Source organism: Rhinoraja longicauda, chromosome 25, assembly GCF_053455715.1.
Source record: "Rhinoraja longicauda isolate Sanriku21f chromosome 25, sRhiLon1.1, whole genome shotgun sequence".
Taxonomy (NCBI): domain Eukaryota; kingdom Metazoa; phylum Chordata; class Chondrichthyes; order Rajiformes; family Arhynchobatidae; genus Rhinoraja; species Rhinoraja longicauda.
This window is the reverse complement of record NC_135977.1, coordinates 2,039,020-2,061,833: the sequence shown is the minus strand read 5'-3', so window position 1 is coordinate 2,061,833 and position 22,814 is coordinate 2,039,020. Positions and strand designations below refer to the sequence as shown.

Here is a 22,814-nt window from a genome sequence, read left to right as displayed (position 1 = left end):
GTAGGAAGGGACGAGTGGACCATGGAGTTACGGAGGGAACGGTCTCTGCGGAACGCAGAAAGGGGAGGGGATGGAAAGATGTGGCCAGTGGTGGGGTCCCGTTGTAGGTGGCGGAAATGTTGGCGGATGATTTGTTGGATACGCTGGCTGGTGGGGTGGAAGGTGAGAACGAGGGGGATTCTGTACTTGTTATGAATGGGGGGAGGGGGAGCAAGAGCGGAGCTGCAGGATGTAAAAGAGACCCTAGTGAGAGCCTCATCTATAATGGAAGAGGGGAAGCACCGTTTCCTGAAGAATGAGGAGGTTGCTGCCTTCAAGAAATAAGGTTACAATAAAAGAAAGTTAGAAAGGAGGAAAATATTTGGAGCCTTGAAAAACGGAATATTTCCCCAATGGATTTGGTTAACCTGGCATACATTTCAGATGAGCTAGATTTGCAAAGTAACAAATTGTGAATAGAAAAATGAAGAATTGAAACATACAGTTTGCACAGAACACACAAATCCTTTGAATTAATTCCAAATGATTAACATTCAGTTCAGGGATTTTGGTAATTGACTTTAATTTATAAGATGCCTTTCAGGTTTTTTTGGTGTTTATAGAGTATGGCGTTTACATATCTGTTGTACTGCTGCAATATTGATATAGTTGCGTAATTTGAGTAAGAACAGTCAAAGACCATCTTAAAGTGAAGAAAAGAGAGACAGAAAGGATACATTTCAAAGGTTTGGGCTTTGGTAGCTGAAGGCATGCCTATAATGATGGAATTGACACAAGAAACTTAATACCTCATCCATTAAAAGAATTACAGTATTGCTGCAATTGAAAGAATTTCCTCCTTGGAAAATGTTGTTTTGTATACGGTAGGCAGTTTACATTGCCACAGACAGCTGTGGAGGCAAAGTCAATGGATATTTTTAAGACGGAGATTGACAAATTCTTTATTAGTACGGGTGTCAGGGGTTATGGGGAGAAGGCAGGAGAATGGGGTTGAGAGGGAGAGATAGATCAGCCATGAATGAATGGCAGAGTAGAAATGATGGGCCGAATGGCCTAATTCTACTTCTATCACTTGTGACCTGATGACAGCTGGTGTATAGAATGAGCTGCCAGACGAAGTAGTTAAGGCAGAAACAATAACAATATTTAAAAGACATTTGGCCAGAAATGTTAAGAGGGATATGGGACAAAAGTGGTGGTCAAATGGAATGACCTTTAGGAAGGAGATGAGGAGAAATTTCTTTAGTCAGAGGGTGGTGAATCTGTGGAATTCTTTGCCAGATTTGTGTGTTCTGTGCAAACTGTATGTTTCAATTCTTCATTTTTCTATTCACAATTTGCAAATCTAGCTCATCTGAAATGTATGCCAGGTTAACCAAATCCATCAGTGGATATTTCTAAGGTAGAGATAGATAGATTTTTGATTAGTACAGGTGTCAGAGGTTATGGGGAGAACGCAGGAGAATGGGGTTAGGAGGGAGAGATAGATCAGCCATGCTTGAATGGTGGAGTAGACTTGATGGGCCAAATTTTGCTTCTATGACTAATGAATTTATGAATATTGCAAAGTTTCGGTAGTCTTACACCCAAAATAAAATTTACAGTGCATCAATTTGCCAACAATTAGAGGTAAATTTGACGTTATTTTAAAAGCATTGATAAATCTTCTGAATCAGTTTCAGGATGAACCTGATGCTAATATTATCCATGGATATTACAAAGTGCCTAGATAGAAAATAGGCACTATTTGTCAGGCTGTTTGGAATCGAACTGACAGTTCATTTTTGTTTGCCTAGTGACTGTGTTAATCTGATATGCCTCTGGAACATGAATTGATGCATTTTGATTGCTACTAGGATAAAAGTCCATTGAATAGAACTGAAATACTCATATTGCCTGCGGCATGCTTGAAGTCTCCTTGCGTATCACTGTGTGACAGATCACAGGCTTGAAACAAAGCAAATTACTGAAAAACAACTTCACAATTACAACTTAATATAAAATCTCCTCACTTCATATGCCTGCAGGACTATTCCAAATGCTGCTCAGAATTCAAAATTAAGGTGGTCAATTACACCCATATTAAAGTTAGAGCATTGTTCCCAATAATTCAAGCAGAGATTCCCCATTTTTGCAATATTATTGTGTTAAATAAAGAGAGGGGTTGTAAGAAAATGCTTTAAAATTATAGCCTAATGCAGATGCAAACAACACATACTACAGATCTATGCTGCTTTATGTTCTCAGTGTCAGCTACTCCTGAAAGGATGCCGCTTCTGGTGGTGATGCATATGTGAATTAGCTAGATTTGCCCAGCTGTCCACAAAAACATTTTTAAATTAATTAACTTTTTCACTGCTGGTGATGCCTTCTGATCAGTAGGACCAAGGTCACAAGAGGCATCATTAACTTCAGCATTAACAGTTATTTTTGCAAACATCATAATTAGGTTGATGTTTTGATTAAAAGTAACATTTGTAGACAATAGTGCCTATTACCTGCCTTTGGTGGTTGCGGTTATGGTGACCCCCTCCCCTCTTTTTTGAGGAAAATGAATCCACATCAGAATTCTCTCTGACTTTTCAGTAGGATTTAGGCAAAAAGGTCAGTCCCAAACTATTGCTAATCTTGTCGAAAATGGTCCACCTTACTGGTTGACATTGCAGAGGAAGGGGGGACTGCTGGAGTGGCTTTTTCTACAGTCACTCTTGATGAATATGCGTACAACTGCTTCTGTGCCCAGATAGGGAGTCAGTAAAAAAACAAATCTAGTACAGTGTTATTAATATTGGTGGGTCAGCACAGCACCTTGGTCAATGGTGAATCCAATGACGTTGCTGTCAAAATATGTTAAGAAAAAATTTGAGTTGTGAGGAAGATTTCCCTGCTTGACTCCACTTGCTGGGCCAAAGAACAAGGAACCAAGTGCCATGAGTGTATAAGAAAATAACTGCAGATGCATGAGTGTATTACTGGCATCTGAACTGTCAGAAACTGATTTAGCAACATTTAATATAGGTACCTTGTAGACCTAGATAGAAGGGAAAAAGAAAATGATGAAGAACCAAAATAAATATTTTGTGTCTGTATGGAGACACATGGAAAATTTCCTGGAAATTGTGGGGAACAACAGATTTAGAGCGATTGAGGGGCTGCTAAATTAGCATTAGCAAAGGAATAATGTTGGAGAAATGCTGGAAGCCAATAAAACTGCAAAACCTTAAGACTTTGATCCTAAGGTTTTAAAAGAGGTAGTGATAGTGACTGGATCGACTGATTGTTATCTACTAAACATCTGCTGATTCAAGAACAATTCCAACACACTGACTGGGTGTGAGGGACCATATACAATATTTCCAAATTTACAAGATTGCAAATGAAGGATGGGAATGTGGATTACGAGGAGGCTTCAATGGATAGTAATGGAATCAAGAAGTGTGGTTAGTGCAGAAAAATGATGCTGACAGTAAAAGATTAACCAGGAGTTGGTGCAAAGCCCCAAAGAATCAGACTTCAAGAGTATAAAAAGCCTGGAGAAATACACCAACTTATTAGTTGAGGTGGAAAATATAATCTTAAGAAAATTATGCTGGAACTGTTGATGGCATAGACTTTGGTTTTTTTTGGTATGGAGAAGGTTGACAGGATTTAATTGAACTGATAAAGTTCTAAAGGGCTGTGAAAGAATGAACACATTTCATTTCCTTTACTGAAGGGGTTGATTATCAGGGAACAATGAAATAAAGAAGCGCTGAGCAGAATTTTTTTTTACTTATAGAGATTTGCAGTGCCACCATATAGGCACTGTCCACTATAAGCAGATATTCTCGTTACATTTAAAAATAATTGATAAATATCTGATCTGCTCTAGTGAAAAACTTGTGGAATAACAGATGGTTGGTGGAATTAACTAGACATCACTCCTTTGGCCAGTAAAAGCAAATTTCCATAATTTTCTAATTATTACAGGCCATCTGAACTCTGGGTCACATTATAGATGTACAGTGGCTCTCCGAGGTATTTTAACAGCAGCCGCCTCTCAAAAATCTTGCTACTCAATTCCTACATTACTTTAACTTGCCTGGGATCAGAGTGACACATATCTTCAGAAGCATGAAGTGTTTACAGCACATAGTTCTCATGCTTTATAGGCACCAAGAATTTTCTAGCTGTACTTGCTGTCAAACTGTCAAGGCACCTCCTGCTTTTATCTGTGAGATCCAGTTTGTATCTGACATTTTTAATAAATACTTTTAGATGCCAAACGTTTGCTGGAAGTCTTTCACAGTTATTTGCTTCACATTGGACAATGCAAGCATTAATAACCAATATATTATGCTCACTCAGAATCCCATCAAAACTGTTTCACATCTGAAAGGAAAGGTAGTGTTTTTAATTTGAAAGCTAAATGAACTGTCCAATTGGATTTTGTTAGGTTGATACATTTTCATGACTGCTTCTGGTTATGAAGCATATTTCACAGCCTCATAAGTGAACACTGAAATCTGCAGTGCAGAATTTGCATAAATTCACCTTGCTTTACAAAGCTCTCATTTAACCTGCCATGTTTGACCATTTGAACATTAATCTACCTTGCACATTTGATGGTGAAATGGCCAACTATAGGCCATTATTAAATAAATTTGTAATTAGAAGCGAAATAACTGTCTGCAATCCAGTTTGACTGCTTAAACTGTCAGTTAATAATAGCATGTGTGAATAAATGCGAATCTAATACTGTTCTGTGTGGTCAGGCTGCAAAATAGAGAATATTCAAAAGCCTACAAAATGGATCTTTGTGGAATAATGAATACCAGTGATCAAGTTACAAAGCCATGTTGCCCTGATGATTTAGTGCCAGTAATCCATATCCACACCAGATCATATTTATTCATTAATTCTATTCCTACTCTACTTCACTTTCTTAGTAACTATTAAACATCATATCACAGTCGTTTAAAAACCTCTGAAGTAACTCACTATTTATATTTTCTTTAGTTGTGATATAGTGAAAGTTAATTCTCAAGCAATCACTGGTGACTTTCCTCCTTAAGTTAGACATGACTAGATTTCTCCCCTTAACCGTGGTACATTATTTGTCATTGATAAGGTCCAGAAATTATGTGCTTTTAAAGTAAATGCCCATGCTTGGTGTTCTATATTGAAGTTTGTTTGGTTACGTCATCTCAGTTATCACACCAGTTACATTTAGGAAGATAGGTAGCAATTGAAATGGTAAATGGTATATCAGACTTTATTACAAGGAATAAAGGGAAGGAATTACTGTTGCTCTTGTACAAGGCTTTAAGACCATCCCAGAAGTCCTGTATACTGTTGTGGTCTCATTATCCAAGAAAGGATATACTTGGCTTGGAGGGGACACATTGAAGGTTCACTTGATTGATTCCTGGAATGATGGGGCCATCTCTAAAGGAGTGATGGAACAGAATGACCCCTGGAGTTGGTTTCAGAGAGAAGTGATTGCATTGAAGTGTACAAAATGTCTATAGCACCTAGTAAGATACTCCCTGAGAATCTAAAACTGGGAGTCATGATCTCAGGACAAGTGCTTTTCATTGGTGTGGAAGAGAGGTCATAAGGTCATAAGGTCATAAGGTCATAAGTGATAGGAGTAGAATTATGCCATTCGGCCCATCTAGTCTACTCCACCAATTCAATCATGGCTGATCTATCTCTCCCTCCTAATCTCATTCTCCTGTCTTCTCCCCTTAACCCCTGACACCCGTACTAATCAAGAATCTATCTCTGCCTTAAAAATATCCATTGACTTAGGCTCCTGTCTGTGGCAAAGAATTCCACAGATTCACCAGCCTCTGACATGGTGCCCAAAAATGCTCACAATACTCCAAATGCGGCCTGACCAGTGTTTTATAGAGCCTCAGCATTACACCCCTGATGATGAGTGGAAGGAAAGGGTGCGGTGCTGTCAGTCATTTATATATGAGAATTCTCTACAATTTAAGGAATGTTACCATCTTTAATTCCCTCCCTGAGAGGGATGTAAGTACTCTGTCAATTAGTACATTCAAAACAGATTGGGATTGATTTACACACATCACGATTTCATTGGTTTCCTTCACTCAGTAACTCTTACCTAGTTTTAAATCATATCTGGTAACTTCAAATTTATCACAATATCCACAATCTCCTCTTTTGGCACACATTATTTTTTTCTCCTCTTTCCTACATCACAATAATGTCTAGACCCCAAAATAGCTTCAATGAATGAAAAGAGCTTTGGAATATCGTGAGATCATGGCAGCTACTATACGAATGTAATTCTCTCTCACTGTTCCACTCCCTCCGTAGGTTATTATAAATATTTGAAGGACATGACATCCTTTTGCCTCTTTCTAAACAACCTCCTCCCACCATGAATCTCCACTCTTAGTTCAACTGTTAATATCTTTGGAGTCACAATTCCACTGAGCATGAGAATCTGCATTACTTTTGATTTTCAAGCTCTATCAAGCAGCTCCAAAGTCCTCTCAGTATCTTGCTCCTCCAGCAAGTAAAAAATTTTTAAGAAGTTTCATAGAAGCTCTCATGTTGGGCAATCCCATCCTCACATTTAATCTCTAATCCTGTGTTCTTCATAGCCGCTTAATCTTTCCATGCCACATCTTGCAAGTTGTTCTCCCCTTGCCCATCAATGTATCATTCTGCAAGATTCCCTCATTGCTATCATTTGCTGTACAGAAATAAAGTTACTGAACAACCTAATGTTTAGAATTTCTCATAATAGTCAGGGACAGTCACCACCATGGCTTTGTGCATTGGGAAACGTCTCACAAATTTAATTTAGTTGTTTTGAAGAGATAAAGAAGAATGACTGGGAAGAATGAATGGCAGGGCGATAAACGTTGCCTACATGGACCTTCTGCATGATATTTGACAAGGGTCCCCTAATAAACTAGTCTATAAGGTTAGATCATACGGAATCCAAGGTGAATTAGCCAAGTGGCTATAAAATTGGCTTTGTGGAAGGAGAATGAAAGTGGTAATGGAGGACTGTTATTCAGACTGGAGGCCTGTGACTAGTGGTGTGTCACAGGGATTGGTGCTAGGTCCACTGTTGTTTGTGTTCTATATTAATGATTTTGATGACGATGTTGTTAACATGTTTAGCAAAGGTGGTGCTCATCCGAGATTTCAATAGGATCTAAATAAACTGGGGAAGTGTACCAAGGATTGGCAGATGGAATTTAACTTGGACAAGTATGAGGTGCTGCATTTTCGTAAATTAAACCAAGGCAGTGATGACACAACAAAAGGAAAGACCATGAAGAGTGTTGTAGAACAGAGAGACCCCTAGGGGTACAGGTACATAGTTGCTGAAATTGATGAGAAAGGTCAACAGGATTGTGACGGCGGTATATGGCATACTTGCCTTTATTGGTCGGGGCAATGTTGGAACTACAGGAGTTGGGATGTGATGTTGCAACTGTACAAGTCATGGTGAGACACACTTGAAGGATTGTGAGCAGTTTTGATCACCCAGCTATAGAATGGATGTAACTGAGCTGGAAACGGTGCAGAAAACATTTGTGAGAATGTTACTGAGACTGGTAGGCTTAAGTTATACGGAGCGGCTGAATAGGCTGGGGTTTTCCCTGGAGGGTAGGAAGCTTAGGGGTGACCTTATAAAAGGATACAAATTCATGATGCGCATTGATAAGGTGAATAATCACAGTCTTTTTCTCAGGGTAGGAGAGTCTAACACTAGGGTAGCTAGATTTAAGGTGAGGGGGAAAGATTTAAGATAGACCTAAGGGGCAACCTTTTCACACCTTTGGGTATATAAGAAACATATGGCAGAAGCATATGATGGGTTACAAAGAAACGCTTCAATTGTGTATTATGCAGTCCTAGAATACACCACGATCAAGCTCCCTGTGCAATCAGAAGATTATTTTGATTACAAAACAGCACATGGCAGCCGATCTTTCTTGCATTTTATTGCATAAGAATGGCATACCATCCACGTAGTAATAAATTGTACATATGTGGAATTTATAAACTCTTCAGAATTATCAATTCCCCTGAGAGATACAACTGGACTTAATTATTGCTATTCAATCTTACCTCCTTAGTGTTTGATGATGCTGAAAGAATTGCTGACTTCTTGTTCTGTTGTGGACTTCGGTAGTGAATTCGGCATATTGACTGCTCCTGAAGGATGCGGTAGTTTTCCCGCTGTGAGGTAAGTGGAAACGTGATTTCAAGTGTGTTTTGGGCGTCCTTTGATGTTAATGTATAATTTTAGGAGGAATGATGCATTTAGAATTTTTTTAAGAATATACGTGTTGGACTATGTCATTTATTAAACAGGAACAAATGTAGGGATGTTTTCTTCACAAATTATGTGGAGTTTGTGTGTTGACATGAAAGTTACGTGTGCATTTATGTGCAAACTGAAACATTTATATGTTCAGCTTGTTGCATCTTTGCATTGTGTGGATTATACATGGCAGCGGATTCAACTCTAAATACCACTGAGACCCATTCAAATCAATGGGAACCCACTCGCCTTGGACAATTTTGCTAAGCATTTTGATGAGGGCAAGTATTTCAATCATATATCTAATATTTAATCAAATGATCGTGTTGTACAAAAAATCATGTGCTTCTACGCCACAATGTAGGAAAGAACATGGAATGGAAGCAAGTTAACACAAAAAGAATCCTTCCATCGTCAAGAATCATAAGGATTCGGTAAACACAGATGATGGTCAAGGCAACAATATTTTAAATAATAATTTAAAGCTTTTTTTATAAGATTTGAACATTATTTATAGGCTGATAGAACAAGTGAGACTATTATACCATGGACTCATTTCAATATCTACCATTCAACACGCTTCAAAATAAATCTGTGGGGATCTTTCCAGTTTTATACATAATTTAGCTCTTTGCAGTTGAACACAGAATGCTTTGAATTTGTATTAAAACGGGAATATTTGCAGGCAACAGTCACCACGGAATAGTTTCAACCTTGTGCCATGCATAGTGTATCAGTTTACTCTTTAATGCAGTTTGGGTATGACTTTGACCAGTTTGGCCTAGACCAGTGCTGTCAAAAAGGGAAGGACAGATTTGCACAGTTAGACCCATCACTACACGCATTACTAACCTGGCTTTGTGCTTTCATTATGCAATGAATTCTGTTATATGCACATCAACATCCTGCAGACAGTCTTTAGATTTCTAGCTACTTCCCTTTGAAAGGAAAATCCTGTTCAAGTACTGCATCATTCAACGTCCCAACAGCTCCTATGTCTGTCTTAAATGCAGAATGAAGCAACTGAATGCCACTTTATAAAAACATAACCTCATCTGTATTCTCGACTTTAAAATCCCTCCACAAAACAATCCAGTGGCCTCTCACTGCCACTGAACAGAGTAGATTTTTTTTCTTTTGAAGTGTACACTTACATCACTAAGCTTGTCTCTGGAACTGCTCCTCTGTGAACTGTTGGCATCTCTGACGCACTCATCCTCGCTGTTCCTGCCATTTTGGTTGGATGAAACCTTCATCTGCATGACAAGAGAGAAAATGATGCTTGAGTTATGACAGACCTGCACTGCGGGGCAATGAATGAATAGGTTATTGCTATAGGTTCAGCGAGTCAAGTTTACTGATAAAAGGTTCCACTTCAAAAGCAACATGGCAGGTTTTGACTGCTGCTCCTTTTCTGTCTACTTGACACAGCTACATCCTTCCATTCGCACAAGGCTTAAAATTCTATAACTAAATATTAAAACAGAAGGAACAGAGGAAGGAGTAGCAAAAAATATTACATTTCTCTAGTGGCTCATCAATATCCTTTGCCAAGATATTTCACATCAAAGAATTTCTTTAGTATATCATGCTTGGAATGAGACTCAACCCTCAATAGGTAAGCACCCCAGTTAATCAAACTGCACTTCAACGAAAATAAGACCAAAGAATGACATGGTAAGTATTTTATCAATTAATTGAAGAAAGAGAAACAATATTTATTTTAATTGTGCTCAGCCTATGAGATAGAGTAGAAGTTTGGACTTTATTTAACACATGGAAGATTCTAAAACTCAATCAAATCACTGTGAAGGTGAAATAGCTTTCATCAGTTAATGAATAGTTAAAGCAGGTGGGAGAGTAAAAGCTTATCATTCATGGCAGCTGATGGTCCCTATGACATTTAAGTAGTCAGAAGCTAGTCAAAATCCTGCCAGTAAGGATGCAGTAGGTGAAGAGAAGTCCGGCTTGTTTTGACAAGCAGAAACTTACAAGTCATTCATTCAATGGCCATCGGTGCAAATGGAAGAGCACAAGGTGCTCAACAGAGTTTATCTTCCCCCATTTTAAACAGCGTGTCTATTTTACAGACTCCTTCCCATTAACCCGATCAAAAGGATTGTTAAATATTACTATTTTCACAGATGTGGTGCATCATGGTGGCGTAATGGTAGAGCTACTGCCTTACAGCACCAGAGCCCGGGTTAGATCCTGACTACGGGTGTTGTCTGTACGTATTTTGGATGTTCTCCCCGTGACCGTGTGGGTTTTCTCAGAGATCTTCGGTTTCCTACCACACTCCAAACACCTACAGGTTTGTAGGCTGATTGGCTTGATATAAATGTAAAATTGTCCCTAGTGTGTATAGGGTAGTGTTACTGTGCGGGGATCGCTGGTCGGTGCGGACTCGGTGGGCTAAAGGGCCTGTTTCTGCGCTGTATCTCTAAACTAAAGGTGTTTGAAAGACTGTCCAAATGTGTTCCTTATCTTTCATTGTTCACCAAGGAAGATCTGTAATAGTTGCCGAGAAATATTAATAAACATACAATAATTTACAGTTTTACTCTCTGGGTGGTGGGTGTTAAGCAAAACGTCAATTTCCATTTAACCAACAAACACACAGGTAAGGGAGATAATGTTTCCTTGATAGCTCTGGTTGGAGAAAGATCGCAATGAGTCAAGAGTCTAGAGTGTTTCATTGTCATGTGTCCTGAATAGGAACAATGAAATTCTTACTTACACCAGCACGACAGATATATAAACATAGTACTCTGTAAAACCCATCTTCTGTACACTAAAACTCTTGTTTGTTTGTTTGTTTGTTTGTTTGTTTGTTGCTGAACTGCAGCCAAAACGGTACATGATAGTGCGATAATTTTATGTCCACTTTACTCACCGTCGTCCCTTTGGTGCTAATGGAAGAAGTTTCATTGAAATCGGTGTTATATATTTAAAATTATTCACATTTTAAAGTTTAAATCTATCTCCTAGGGAGGGAGGAGGGAGGGCAGAGTAGGGAGGATAAGGGGGGTTGAGGGGCATGGAGGGAGGGTGGGGGAGGGAGGAAGGGAGGGGGAAGGGGGAGGGAGGAGGAAGGGGGAGGGAGGGGGAAGTGGGGAGGGAAGAGGTGGGGAGGGAGGGGAGAGGAGAGGGAGGGAGGGGAGAGGAGAGGGAGGTAGTGGGGGAGGAAGGGGTGGAGGAGGGGAGGGGCAAAGGGGAGGGGAAAAGGAGGGGGGAGGGGGAGAGGGGAGAGGGGGGAAGGGGGGAGGGGGGAGGGGGAGAGGGGGGGAGGGGGGAGGGGGAGAGGGGGGGAGGGGAGAGGGGGGGAGGGGGAGAGGGGGGAGGGGGGGAGAGGAGGTGGGGGGAAGGGAAGGAGGGGAGAGGGGAGGAGGGGGGAGGGGGAAGAAGTATAAATGCACGAAGTATAAAAAATAAAGTGGATGAGCTTGAGGCTCAGTTAGACATTGGCAAGTATGATGTTGTGGGAATCACAGAGACATGGCTACAAGAGGACCAGGGCTGGGTGAGAGAGTTGTGAATCTGTGGAATTCTCTGCCTCAGAAGGCAGTGGAGGCCAATTCTCTGAATGCATTCAAGAGAGAACTAGATAGAGCTCTTAAGGATAGCGGAGTCAGGGGGTATGGGGAGAAGGCAGGAACGAGGTACTGATTAAGAATGATCAGCCATGATCACATTGAATGGTGGTGCTGGCTCAATGGGCCGAAAGGCCTACTCCTGCACCTATTGTCTATAATCCGGGTACATTCTGGTGAATCTCTTCTGACTCCTTCTATCAAGCAACCACATCATTTTAATAGCGCAATTAAAATAGAGTGAAAATTAAACATACAATTAGATTCAGAGCCAACAACAGAAGATAACATATTGAGTAACAAACATTAAACAGAGGTGGCCTAATTTTTGATAATTATCAGCTCTGATAGTAAAAAATAAGGTGGGTTGGGATAGAGCTACCTAATCTTCTTGACGAAACCACAGAATTTCGTCGTTCAGAGTAAATAGCAGATGAGAACTTCCTTTCCACTGTAGATGAAATATACAAATTACTGTGCGATCTGCCACCCAATCTTTACCGATTTAATCTCAAAGCATCGTATTGCTAGAAATACAACCTTCTTAACTGAATATATCTTCCACTTAGGTACTGTGCCTTTTCTCTTTCAAATTTGATATTAAATCAGTTGCTGGTGGAGTTTGTTTCTTGCTGCATTTGAAAATACTGTTTAACCTGCAAAGACTACTTTAATTCCTAACTATAAATTAGATAAGATGGATCATTCCCCCTTGAATTATAGCTGACCATAGAGATATTTATCTCAATTACTTATTACTGTATTCTCGTATTCCAATTACAATTCCAATCACACTTCACTCAGATGTAATCAGTTCACGCCTGTTCCGTGCATTGTGAGGCAGTCAATGCAAATCCAAACCATAAGTTAGATGTCATTGATACCTATGTTTATAAACTGTACACTACGCCAGTACATGACTGTTGTTCACATCGGGTAGGTCTTCAGATACGAGATAAAATCAATATTGAAACAGAAAACCTCAGTCATACAGCACCGAAACAGGAACTTTGGACCAGCTCAACAATGCTGATTAAAATGTCCCATTTGCTCGTATTTGGCCTACATCCCTCTAAACCTTTTCTATCCATGTACTTGTCCAAAACATTTAAGAAACGCAGGCTGAGGCTGAGCGACAGCTGGTCTGTGAAGCCAGATAAATCCCCATGGCTTGATGGTCTGCATCCCAGAGTACTCAAGGAGGCAGCCCTAGAAATCATGGATGCATTTCCAATGTTCTATAGACTCTGGATCAGTTACTGTGGACTGGAGGGTAGCTAATGTAACCCCACTTTTTAAGAAAGGAGGGTGAGCGAAAACAGGGAATTATAGACCAGTTAGCCTGACATTAGTGGTGGGGAAGATGCTGGAGTCGATTGTTAAAGATATAATAGCAGCGCATTGGGAAGGCAGTGGCAGGATCGGTCAAAGTCAGCATGGATTTATGAAGGGGAAATCATGCTTATCAACTATCATCACTGCATTGGGTGGGAGTCAAAAGCATTTGACTTCCTTAAGCTGTGCTATCCAGAACTGGTGGTAGTATTCTCGATAACCAAAGCTGTGTGCAGTTGTAGCATAACTTGTACAAGTATACAAAGCTCATGATGTTACCACATAATTTCATTCCAGTTTTCATCTTTCAAATATAGTATTCTACTGTTATGTGATTTAGTCTCTGGTTTGAGAGGGAACAATACATCTTACTGTCTGATGTAGCAGTTACTATGCTGAGCCATTTGCTGATGAGCATTGCTTTGTTTGCAACATGATCATAGGACCCATGTTTCTGTACTTGGACAAATAGAGCAGAGGGATTAATGTTAACAAACAATATTGTTCCATTCTGTTTCTAGCTTCTATTCTGTTTCAAGGAATCAGAATCCAGGTGTGGAATGATTCTGTGATACATGCAGATAAATGACTGGATTGTAGATTAGACCTTTAATTTGTTTAGTTGATCAGCAATTCCTGTTACCAGAATTATGACTAGAGCTTGTTAGGATAATTACGAATGATTAAGGCAGGTTGGCCTGCTTTACCAGTGGGTGTGCAGACTCCTGCTGGCAGCCAGCAGGTGTAAAGGAACACGATCTGTCAAATCAGCTGATGGCCCTCTTAATTCAGAGCAGTGAGAGCCAGAGGAACAAGCGCGTTTAATAATTGATACTTACTCTAATAGGTTAATTGCAGCAGCATTCTTTCTAATTTACATTCTTGATCAGCTTCTCACAGTCAGTGTTACTTGGACAGATTTTTCCACCCTTCCTCGCTCTCGCCTCCTGCTTGTTCATTGCAGTGGAGTTAATTGCTGACATTCCCTGAGTCATTCAAAGCATGTTGATTTAATGAATGTTAAGTATGCAGCTCGTGGGGGTTTGAATGGTGCATATGCTGTTTGTTTATGAAGGAAATCTTTGTGGTGTAATGGTGGCCAGGTGGTTGTTGCCATTATTTATAGAATAAAAGGAGAGGTGGGAGACATTGAAGGAAGTAACAAAGTAAAAATAACACCAGCTTTTCACACGTACTGTCTCTGCCTGGAAATGTTCCACTGTGGTCTAGGTCACTTCTTGCCAATTTTTTAGAAAGAAATACTGATTCTGAGGTTTTAGGGTTTGGAATGAACATGGTTTTGTGGCAAATGTAAACATATTTTTGATATAATAGAATAGTATTTATTTCTATCTTTTGCATTTTCACTTCCATGCTACATGCTTTTAATATTAAGATAATGGTTTTTTTGGAACTGCATACTTTGCGCTCCTAACTGGTTAGAAACATAGAAAATAGGTGCAGGAGTAGGCCATTCGGCCCTTTGAGCCAGCACTACCATTCAATATGATCATGGCTGATCATCCAGAATCAGTACCCCGTTCCTGCTTTCTCCCCATATCCCTTGATTCCGTTAGCCCGAAGAGCTATATCTAACTCTCTTGAATACATCCAGTGAATTGGCCTCCACTGCCTTCTGTGGCAGAGAATTCCACAGATTCACAACTCTCTGGGTGAAAACGTTTTTCTTCATCTCAGTCCTAAATGGCCGACCCATTTTTGCACAATAATCTCTTGTGTGGGACCTTGTCAAAGGCTTTTTGAAAGTCCAGATACACCACATCCACTGGCTCTCTCTTATCCATTCTACTTGTTACATCCTCAAAAAATTCCAAAAGATTAATCAAGCATAAAATAATAATAATAATAATAATTCTTTATTCGTCCCACAATGGGGAAATTTGCAGGGTTACAGCAACAAAGTGGATAGCAAAAATAGATAAGCATTCATTATAAATAAAATAAAGATAATTATCTTTATATACTGGTCTGCTGGGAGCAGTGCTGGTTGTGCAGTCTGACAGCAGCAGGAAGGAAGGACCTTCGATATCTCTCCTTCACACACTTGGGGTGAAGAAGTCTGTCACTGAAGGAGCTGCTCAGTGCAGTGACAGTGTCCTGCATTGGGTGGGAGTCATTGTCCAAATCGCACAAACTCAGACTGTGTGGGGAAGTTTGGTACACGACAGATGGTTGGTCAACTATTAAATTTAATTCTGAAATTGGTAATATTCTTGTAAATCATGTGGCTGAGGCCAAATATGCTATATGATCACAGATCAGCCATAATCTCATTGAATAGTGAAACAACCTCAAGGGGCTAGATGACCTATTCCTGTTCCTATTATACTGGATAAACACGTGAAGCTGATTTCATTCAAGGAATGAGATTCTAGATATCACTGTATTTTCTTACACTGAACCTTTCTTTCATATGCACTTAGCTGGATTTTAATTAGGTAATTGTAAGGAAGAAATAAAGGAACAATTCCAAATACGAGGAAATTTAGCATTGGTCATTTATATATCCAACTTTTCCTCATCAACTCTAGTCCTTCCTATAACTCACTCTATACTCAATTTTAAACAATGGTGTTGGCAGTGGACTGTTTACCCGTGTTGCACTGTGCAAAAGAGTAAGGATGTTATTTGCTTCCTCCCAAAAACATCATTGAGATTTTGGACACTGAAATTTCTGTAGGATATTCTGTTCTTTTGTTCATATAAATTGTAAGATAAATGAAAACGGTAGAAATATCACAATCAAAATAAAAATTGAGTTTTACTTTTACCATGAATCACGATAAAAATTCAAGAGATGAAAACCCATGAGAGCTGCTGTAAAGTAAAGGAACTAGCCAGCTTTCTGAATTGATCACCATAATATTTCCTTCCATTTGAGGCCTACAAAATCAACGAGAGAAGACGGCAGTTATCTGTCATGTTCTCTTGCAATCATCTCTTCACTGCTTCACATCTCTCATCAACTGTCAAGGGCCCCTGATATAAGTGGCTTCATCTGAAAAGCTCACAGTTTAATCTCTAAATCGTGGGGGTCCCTCTGTCACATCCTCCTGTCGTTGCTTATAATGGACCTGCACACTTACTTCATTTATTTTTCTTCCAGTGTCATAAAAGCACATTTCTATGCTTTAGTTTCAAAGCATACTTACATTTCCCCTCATTATTAATAAATACACTTTCATTTATCAAATGCTCCATTTGAGTGTCACATGGGCCTGGGGCAAAAGGAGATAAATTCTACCTCTAAGTTGTTATGAAAGGTGTCGCACTGGGCGACCCTAACCCCATTAACCCAGTTTCTAGTCTGTTTCTACTGGGAACAATGAAACTTCTCAGCAGCTAAACTAGTAGTGATCTTGTGCCATCTCAATATATTTGTTCATTATCTTCTGCACACACACAAGCATTTTAAAATGTACTTGGGGCAAGGGCCAAATTGAATCATCTGCCTTAATTTTCCACACAGTGCCAAGCTGCAGCTGCTGTGTGGGCTGTGCGGTTTTCTCCTTTGCCTGATATTAACATTTCCACAGCTCTCAATTTTAACAAGACCACTCTGAACTATGGGGTTATGGCTGCATTCTGCAATATTCCCTAAACTCTGGCAGATGGCTCTTTTTGAGACAATACCTCTAGTATTATTTTATTGTTACCTATAAGAATATATCAATAGAATATATCAATAGAAGATTTATAAAAATGGATACCAGCAACCAATCAAAGCAAATGCCAAAATATGAAATTTGGCTGATACTTTCTGGTGTGAAAGGTTTCTGCTCTTTCCTAATGTGACATTACATAAACTAATGTACTTGTTTTTACCCCATTTACTTTATTCCTCCTCATCTGCTTTAGAATAGCCTCTTGCAACCATTTCCATTGATTCATCATAAATAGTCATTCAAATCACAGTATCTCTAACATTTTCTGCTTTTATTTTACTTCTGCATTGTTTGTTGCAAAATCCTAGGTCCAGTGCACTGTCTCCTTGCTGCCAGCCGAAGTCCAGAGTACACTTTGTAGATTTGCTCAAGCCAGTCATGTGAATGTTTACATCCCTCTATTTTACACTCAACCGGCTCAGCAAATTCATAAACCAAGGATAACTGAGCAATCAACATGCTGCCACCGCCCCTCCCCAAACAAATTAGCTAGCATTTTGCAACAAATAATGCAGAGGTAAAATACAAGCAGAAAATGTTAGAGATACTCAGAAGGTTATGCAGCATCTGTGGAGAGAGAAACAGGCAAGCCTTCATCGGATCTGAACAAGTGATTTGAATGACTATTCAGTTACAGATCAAGAGTCGAGAATTAAGAGTGTTTAATTGATATAAATACCCCAACAAAGGAACAATGAAATTATTACATGCTACAGCTTAACAGGCCCATAAACACAATAACACAGATAATACATAATAATCAAAAATACACTTTAATAGATAACCATTACGAAGAGATTTCAAGTAATAACATCAAGTGTATCACAGAATATCAAACAATAAAAGGAACAAACTATATCTGCTGTAATAATTTATAAGCTGTAATAATTTAAGCAATATGTTTCATCTACATTTAAAATAATACAGAGCCATCAACTGTTCTGCAATATTTCACAAATTGCTGTGCATTTTGTGAATTACTTAACATGTCCAAGGTTGATTTGCCCTTATTTGATACTCAAAAGATACACAATTTCAGCAAAAGTCACTAAATAGTAATCAACTGGAGTAAGTCTGATATCCAAGTAAAGGCATGAAAGAAGAAAAAAAAGATAAATTATTATCCCACCCCAACCTTCATCCCTTTCACCTTTGCTCAGAGGTGGTCCAATCAGAGTGCTGCATGGCACATTTTTGACAGTGAATTTATAGATTGAGCTTCAGAAGAATCCCAATCCATTTTCAAGTGAGAAGCAAAAAAACTGTAGGTGGTGAAAAGTTGAAATAAAAATATATGAAATTGGTTAGGTAGCATTTGTGGATTGAGAAACATTAAATGTTTCAGGTTAATGCTTTATCATCAGAAATATTGAAATCCATTGACCTGAAACATGATTCAGAGATCTTGTTCATTTTGAGCTGCCTTTTTACTCTTTGTAGTCCTTGTTTAGAATAGAAACCTGCAGTAAGCCCAACTTACCAATGACTAAACATACAATTTATACATGACAGTGAAACATTGTGACTTGAAGAGGAATTGGCTGCAATACGAGCAGGCTTTCTGCCTTTGTACATACCATTCTGAAAATAAATCAAATTATATACGAAAGTAGCAACACAAACTTGCTGACGTGCCTGAAACCCATGAATATCAGAGCAAGACATAAATCAGCTAAAGACTACTCTGACTTCTAGCTGCAAACCTCGCCCTAATGCATTCCAACTGATTTTATATATGCTTAGTTTTATCTTATAATTAGATCAACTGGGAAAAATATCCTGTGCATCTGTGTGCTTTACATTCACAGTAAGTTGGCAGTTCAGAGGCTACCTATTCCCTAGATTATGTTCAAAACATTTCAACATTGCTTGCTTTTTCTTCGTTCTTGCTGGGTTTGATGACTTATTGAGCTATAGCTCCTGGGGAACTTATGCGGCTGCTCTTTTACATAAGCAGTACCTCTGAATTATCAGTTTCTTATTCATTTCCTGAGGCAGTATCGAGTACAGCACATATTTTCAGGTAATCTGGTTGACTGGACCAAATCTGAATTCTCCTCGCAAACAATTTATCCCAGAAAATCCCATTTTGCATATACCCCGTTTTGAAGCGCATTAACGTGTGGCTCAGTTAACATGTGGCTCAGTTCAGCAAAACATGCCTTTTCAATCTTCAATGAATATGACCAAAGTTGACTTATGTTACCAAATAGCACCAAGCTCATTTTATTCAATACGTTTATTCAACTTTTTTTAAAAAACACACATTTCCCAGGGAATGCTTGCCTCCATGTGGGATTGTTCAGTCAATAAAGGAAAAAAGGCCTAGTGCAAAAGCTGGTCTACAAAACCATAGCACCAGTAAGATTATATAGCTTCAATCCTCAACAATTCCTAGCCATCCCAGAACTGACAGATCAAAAACAGATTTTGCCAATGTTAAACATCATTCCCACCTGGGATCGAACCTACAAACATCCAACTTTGTTAATTCACCTGACATTCAGTAATGGTGACCACAACATTGTCAGCATATAAATGGGCACATTGTGCTTCACTCAAGTACATTAAATGTTTTTGTTACTCCACCCAATGCAGCTATTTATAACTACAAATGAACTCCAAAGCTCCATCAGTAAATGCAGAGGTAAGCAAAGGATTATTTAAACATTTGGCACATTGTAAAGTTCCTGGTTAACTATGATAGTTTTGTACAGAATTTCTGATAGGCGAACCAGGTCAATCCCTCATTACAAAGAAATTCTGATTCACTACAAAAACACCAGAGAAATGCCATGGAAGCTCATTTTTCCCCTCAGAGGGGAAGTAAAAAGAGAAGGATCTCCATCTCTGGGTTGGTGCCATTGATGCTACCAGCCTTAGGTGAAAGCCTCAAAAGACAATTTCAATGTTTGGAAAGTTCAGAAAAAGAACTGAAATATAGAATGCCATGACATAAAAAATATTTTTAAACGGGGTACTGATTGAGAGTGATCAGCCATGATCGCATTGAATGGCGGTGCTGGCTCGAAGGGCTGAATGGCCTACTCCTGCACCTATTGTCTATTGTCTATTGTCTCTACACACATGCTCAGCCTTTTAAAATAAAGGTCAGAAATAACGGAATTATTAAACAAATAATGCTTTTTACTTTCCTACAGTCTGTAAAAATGGGCTATAAAAAAATTAAAGAACTAAAAAAGGGGCTACATAAATCCACATCTTCAATTTAAGTAAGACTGCAATTCTTTTTTCAATATTCTTTCACAATAAATTTTGTGTAGGAAAGAACTGCAGATGCTGGTTTAAATCGAAGGTATGACACAAAATGCTGGAATAACTCAGCAGGACAGGCAGCATCTCTGGAGAGAAGGAGCGGGTGACATTTCAGATCCTCGACTGATCAGTCTGAAGAAGGGTCTCGACCCAAAATGACACCTATTCCTTCTCTCCAGAGATGCTGCCTGTCCCACAATAAATTCTGTTCAGTCATTGGGTGACAGTCGCAATTTTTTAAGACTACATTGTCTTTTATTCATATAAATGTTCTCCCATTTCCCCTGAAATTGACCGCTGCTATACTCCAGATGTATGTTTGACGATCCTTTGTTGCCTCATTTAAATGATTGCATTAGTGAGGCTGGACTGAGTGCTACCAGGATATTTCGTTTTAGTTTTTAGTTTTAGAGATACAGCGCGGAAACAGGCCCTATTGGCCCACCGGGTCCGCGCCGACCAGCGATCCCCGCACATTAACACATTACCCTACACACACTAGGAACAATTTTTACATTTACCAAGCCAATTAACCTACAAACCTGCATGTCTTTGGAGTGTGGGAGGAAACTGAAGATCTCAGAGAAAACCCACGCAGGTCACGGGGAGAACGTACAAACTCTGTGCAGACAGCACCCGTAGTCGGGATCGAACCCGGGTCTCTGGCGCTGCATTCGCTGTAAGGCAGCTACTCTACTGCTGCGCCACCGTGCCGCCCTTAGCAGGAAGGATCTCCACCATAGATATACATATAGATATACATATATAGATATAGAGTAACGAGATCAAATTCTGGTCACATATTACTTCTCCATAGTTCTGAGTGCAGAGATTCAATGCATGCCTAACTAAGAACAACTCACAGAGTGAGAAATTAAACCAGGGAATCCCTTATCAGAATCATACAGCACGGAAATATGCTCGTGGCCCCAATTTATCCAGCTGACCAAGATGCCCCATTTCATGTAGGTCTATTTGCCTGCATTTAGTTCATATATCCCTCAACCGCCCCCAGACCGTCAAAATAGGCCCTCACCTCTCCTCCACCATTACACTGAGCACCGGCTCACCACAGGGCTGTGTGTTGAGCCCCATCCTTTACTCCCTCTACACTCACGACTACGCCCCCACCCATCCCACCAACACCATCATCAAGTTCGCGGATGACACGACTGTGGTTGGACTCATCTCAGGAGGAGATGAGACAGCCTACAGGGATGAAATCCAAAGGCTGGCAGCATGGTGTTCAGTGAACAATCTTGTCCTGAACTCCTCCAAAACAAAGGAACTTATAATTGACTTCAGGAAAACCAGTGCAGGACACGACCCACTCTACATCAATGGGGTCTGTGTGGAAAGGGTACCCGCTTTCAGGTTCCTGGGTACGCACATCGCAGAGGATCTTACCTGGTCTACCAACACCATCACCACAGTGAAGAAGGCACAGCAGAGACTCCACTTCCTGAGGATCCTCAGGAAGACCAACCTGCAGGAGAAGCTCATGATGTCCTTCTATCGCTGCTCCATCGAGAGTGTGCTGGCATACTGTATAACCACATGGTATGCCAGCTGCTCAGAAAAGGACAGGAAGGCCCTTCAGAGGGTCATCACGACGGTCCAGAAGATCATCGGCTGCTCATTGCCCTCCCTGGAGCACCTGTTCAGCCTACGCTGCCTCAGTAGAGCAGGCAAAATAATAAAAGATTCATCCCACCCCGGCCACCGTCTGTTTGTTCATCTGCCCTCTGGTCGACGTTTCAGGTCGATCAAATCCCGAACAAACAGACTTAAGAACAGTTTTTACCCCAGGGCCATACGAGAACTGAACACTACTTTCTGCACTAGGCAACACTGTTAAAACTTTTGTACTTAATATAATTGTATTTATTGTTTTTGCATTTATTGCATATATGTTTTTACGCACCGTCAGGATTGGCTATTTTTAAAATTTCGTTGTACTCGTTGCAATGACAATAAATGAATATTATTATTATTATTATTATTATAAACCTTTCTTATCCAGGTACTGCCCAAATTTATTTTAAACATTGTTATGTTACCTGTCTCAACTACTTCCTTTCGCAGCCTGTTCCACACACGCACCAGGTGGAAAAAGTTGCCCCTTAGGTTCCAATTAAATCTTTCCCCTCTCATCTGCCCTCCAGTTCTTGATTCCTCTACTCCAGGGTAAAAAACAACTGTGCATTCAACCTATTTGTCTCCTCATGATTTTATATACCTCTATTGGTCACCCTCACAGCCTCCAGGACTCCAAGGAATAAAGTCCGAGAAGGTCATGCTCGGCCCACTCCCTTGTAGGACCCTCTAAACAGAACATAGAACAATACAGCACAAGAACTAGCCCTACAGCCTACAATACGTGTGCGGAACATGATGCCAAGACCATCACTTATCTACCTGCACCTAACCCATATCCGTACATTCCATGCATTCTATGCCTTCCAAGAGTCTTAAAGGGCACTAACATATCTGCTTCAACCTGACATTCCCATAAGAGTAATAACACCTTTCTTATTTCTAAGCTCTAGCCATACCACTTTAGTGGACAAACCCTCCGATAAGTCCTCTCTGAGGTCCTCTCTGAGTGCTGCTGTGACAGTC

General features: G+C 39.8%; 1 protein-coding gene across 5 annotated transcripts in view; it reads right to left on the bottom strand.

Moving 5' to 3' along the window:
- The window catches only part of fbrsl1 (fibrosin-like 1), a 441,460-nt gene that overhangs the window by 287,549 nt on the left and 131,097 nt on the right, over window positions 1–22,814 (bottom strand). For 4 of the 5 annotated variants that reach the window (XM_078421922.1, XM_078421925.1, XM_078421924.1 and 1 more), the window contains exons 3-4: window positions 9,457–9,558; window positions 8,107–8,217 (exon numbers count right to left, since the gene is read on the bottom strand). In XM_078421922.1, the coding sequence (XP_078278048.1) occupies window positions 8,107–8,217; window positions 9,457–9,558 (213 nt within the window). The remainder of the gene's footprint in view (window positions 1–8,106; window positions 8,218–9,456; window positions 9,559–22,814) is intronic. The other variant, XM_078421926.1, reaches the window with a different exon arrangement.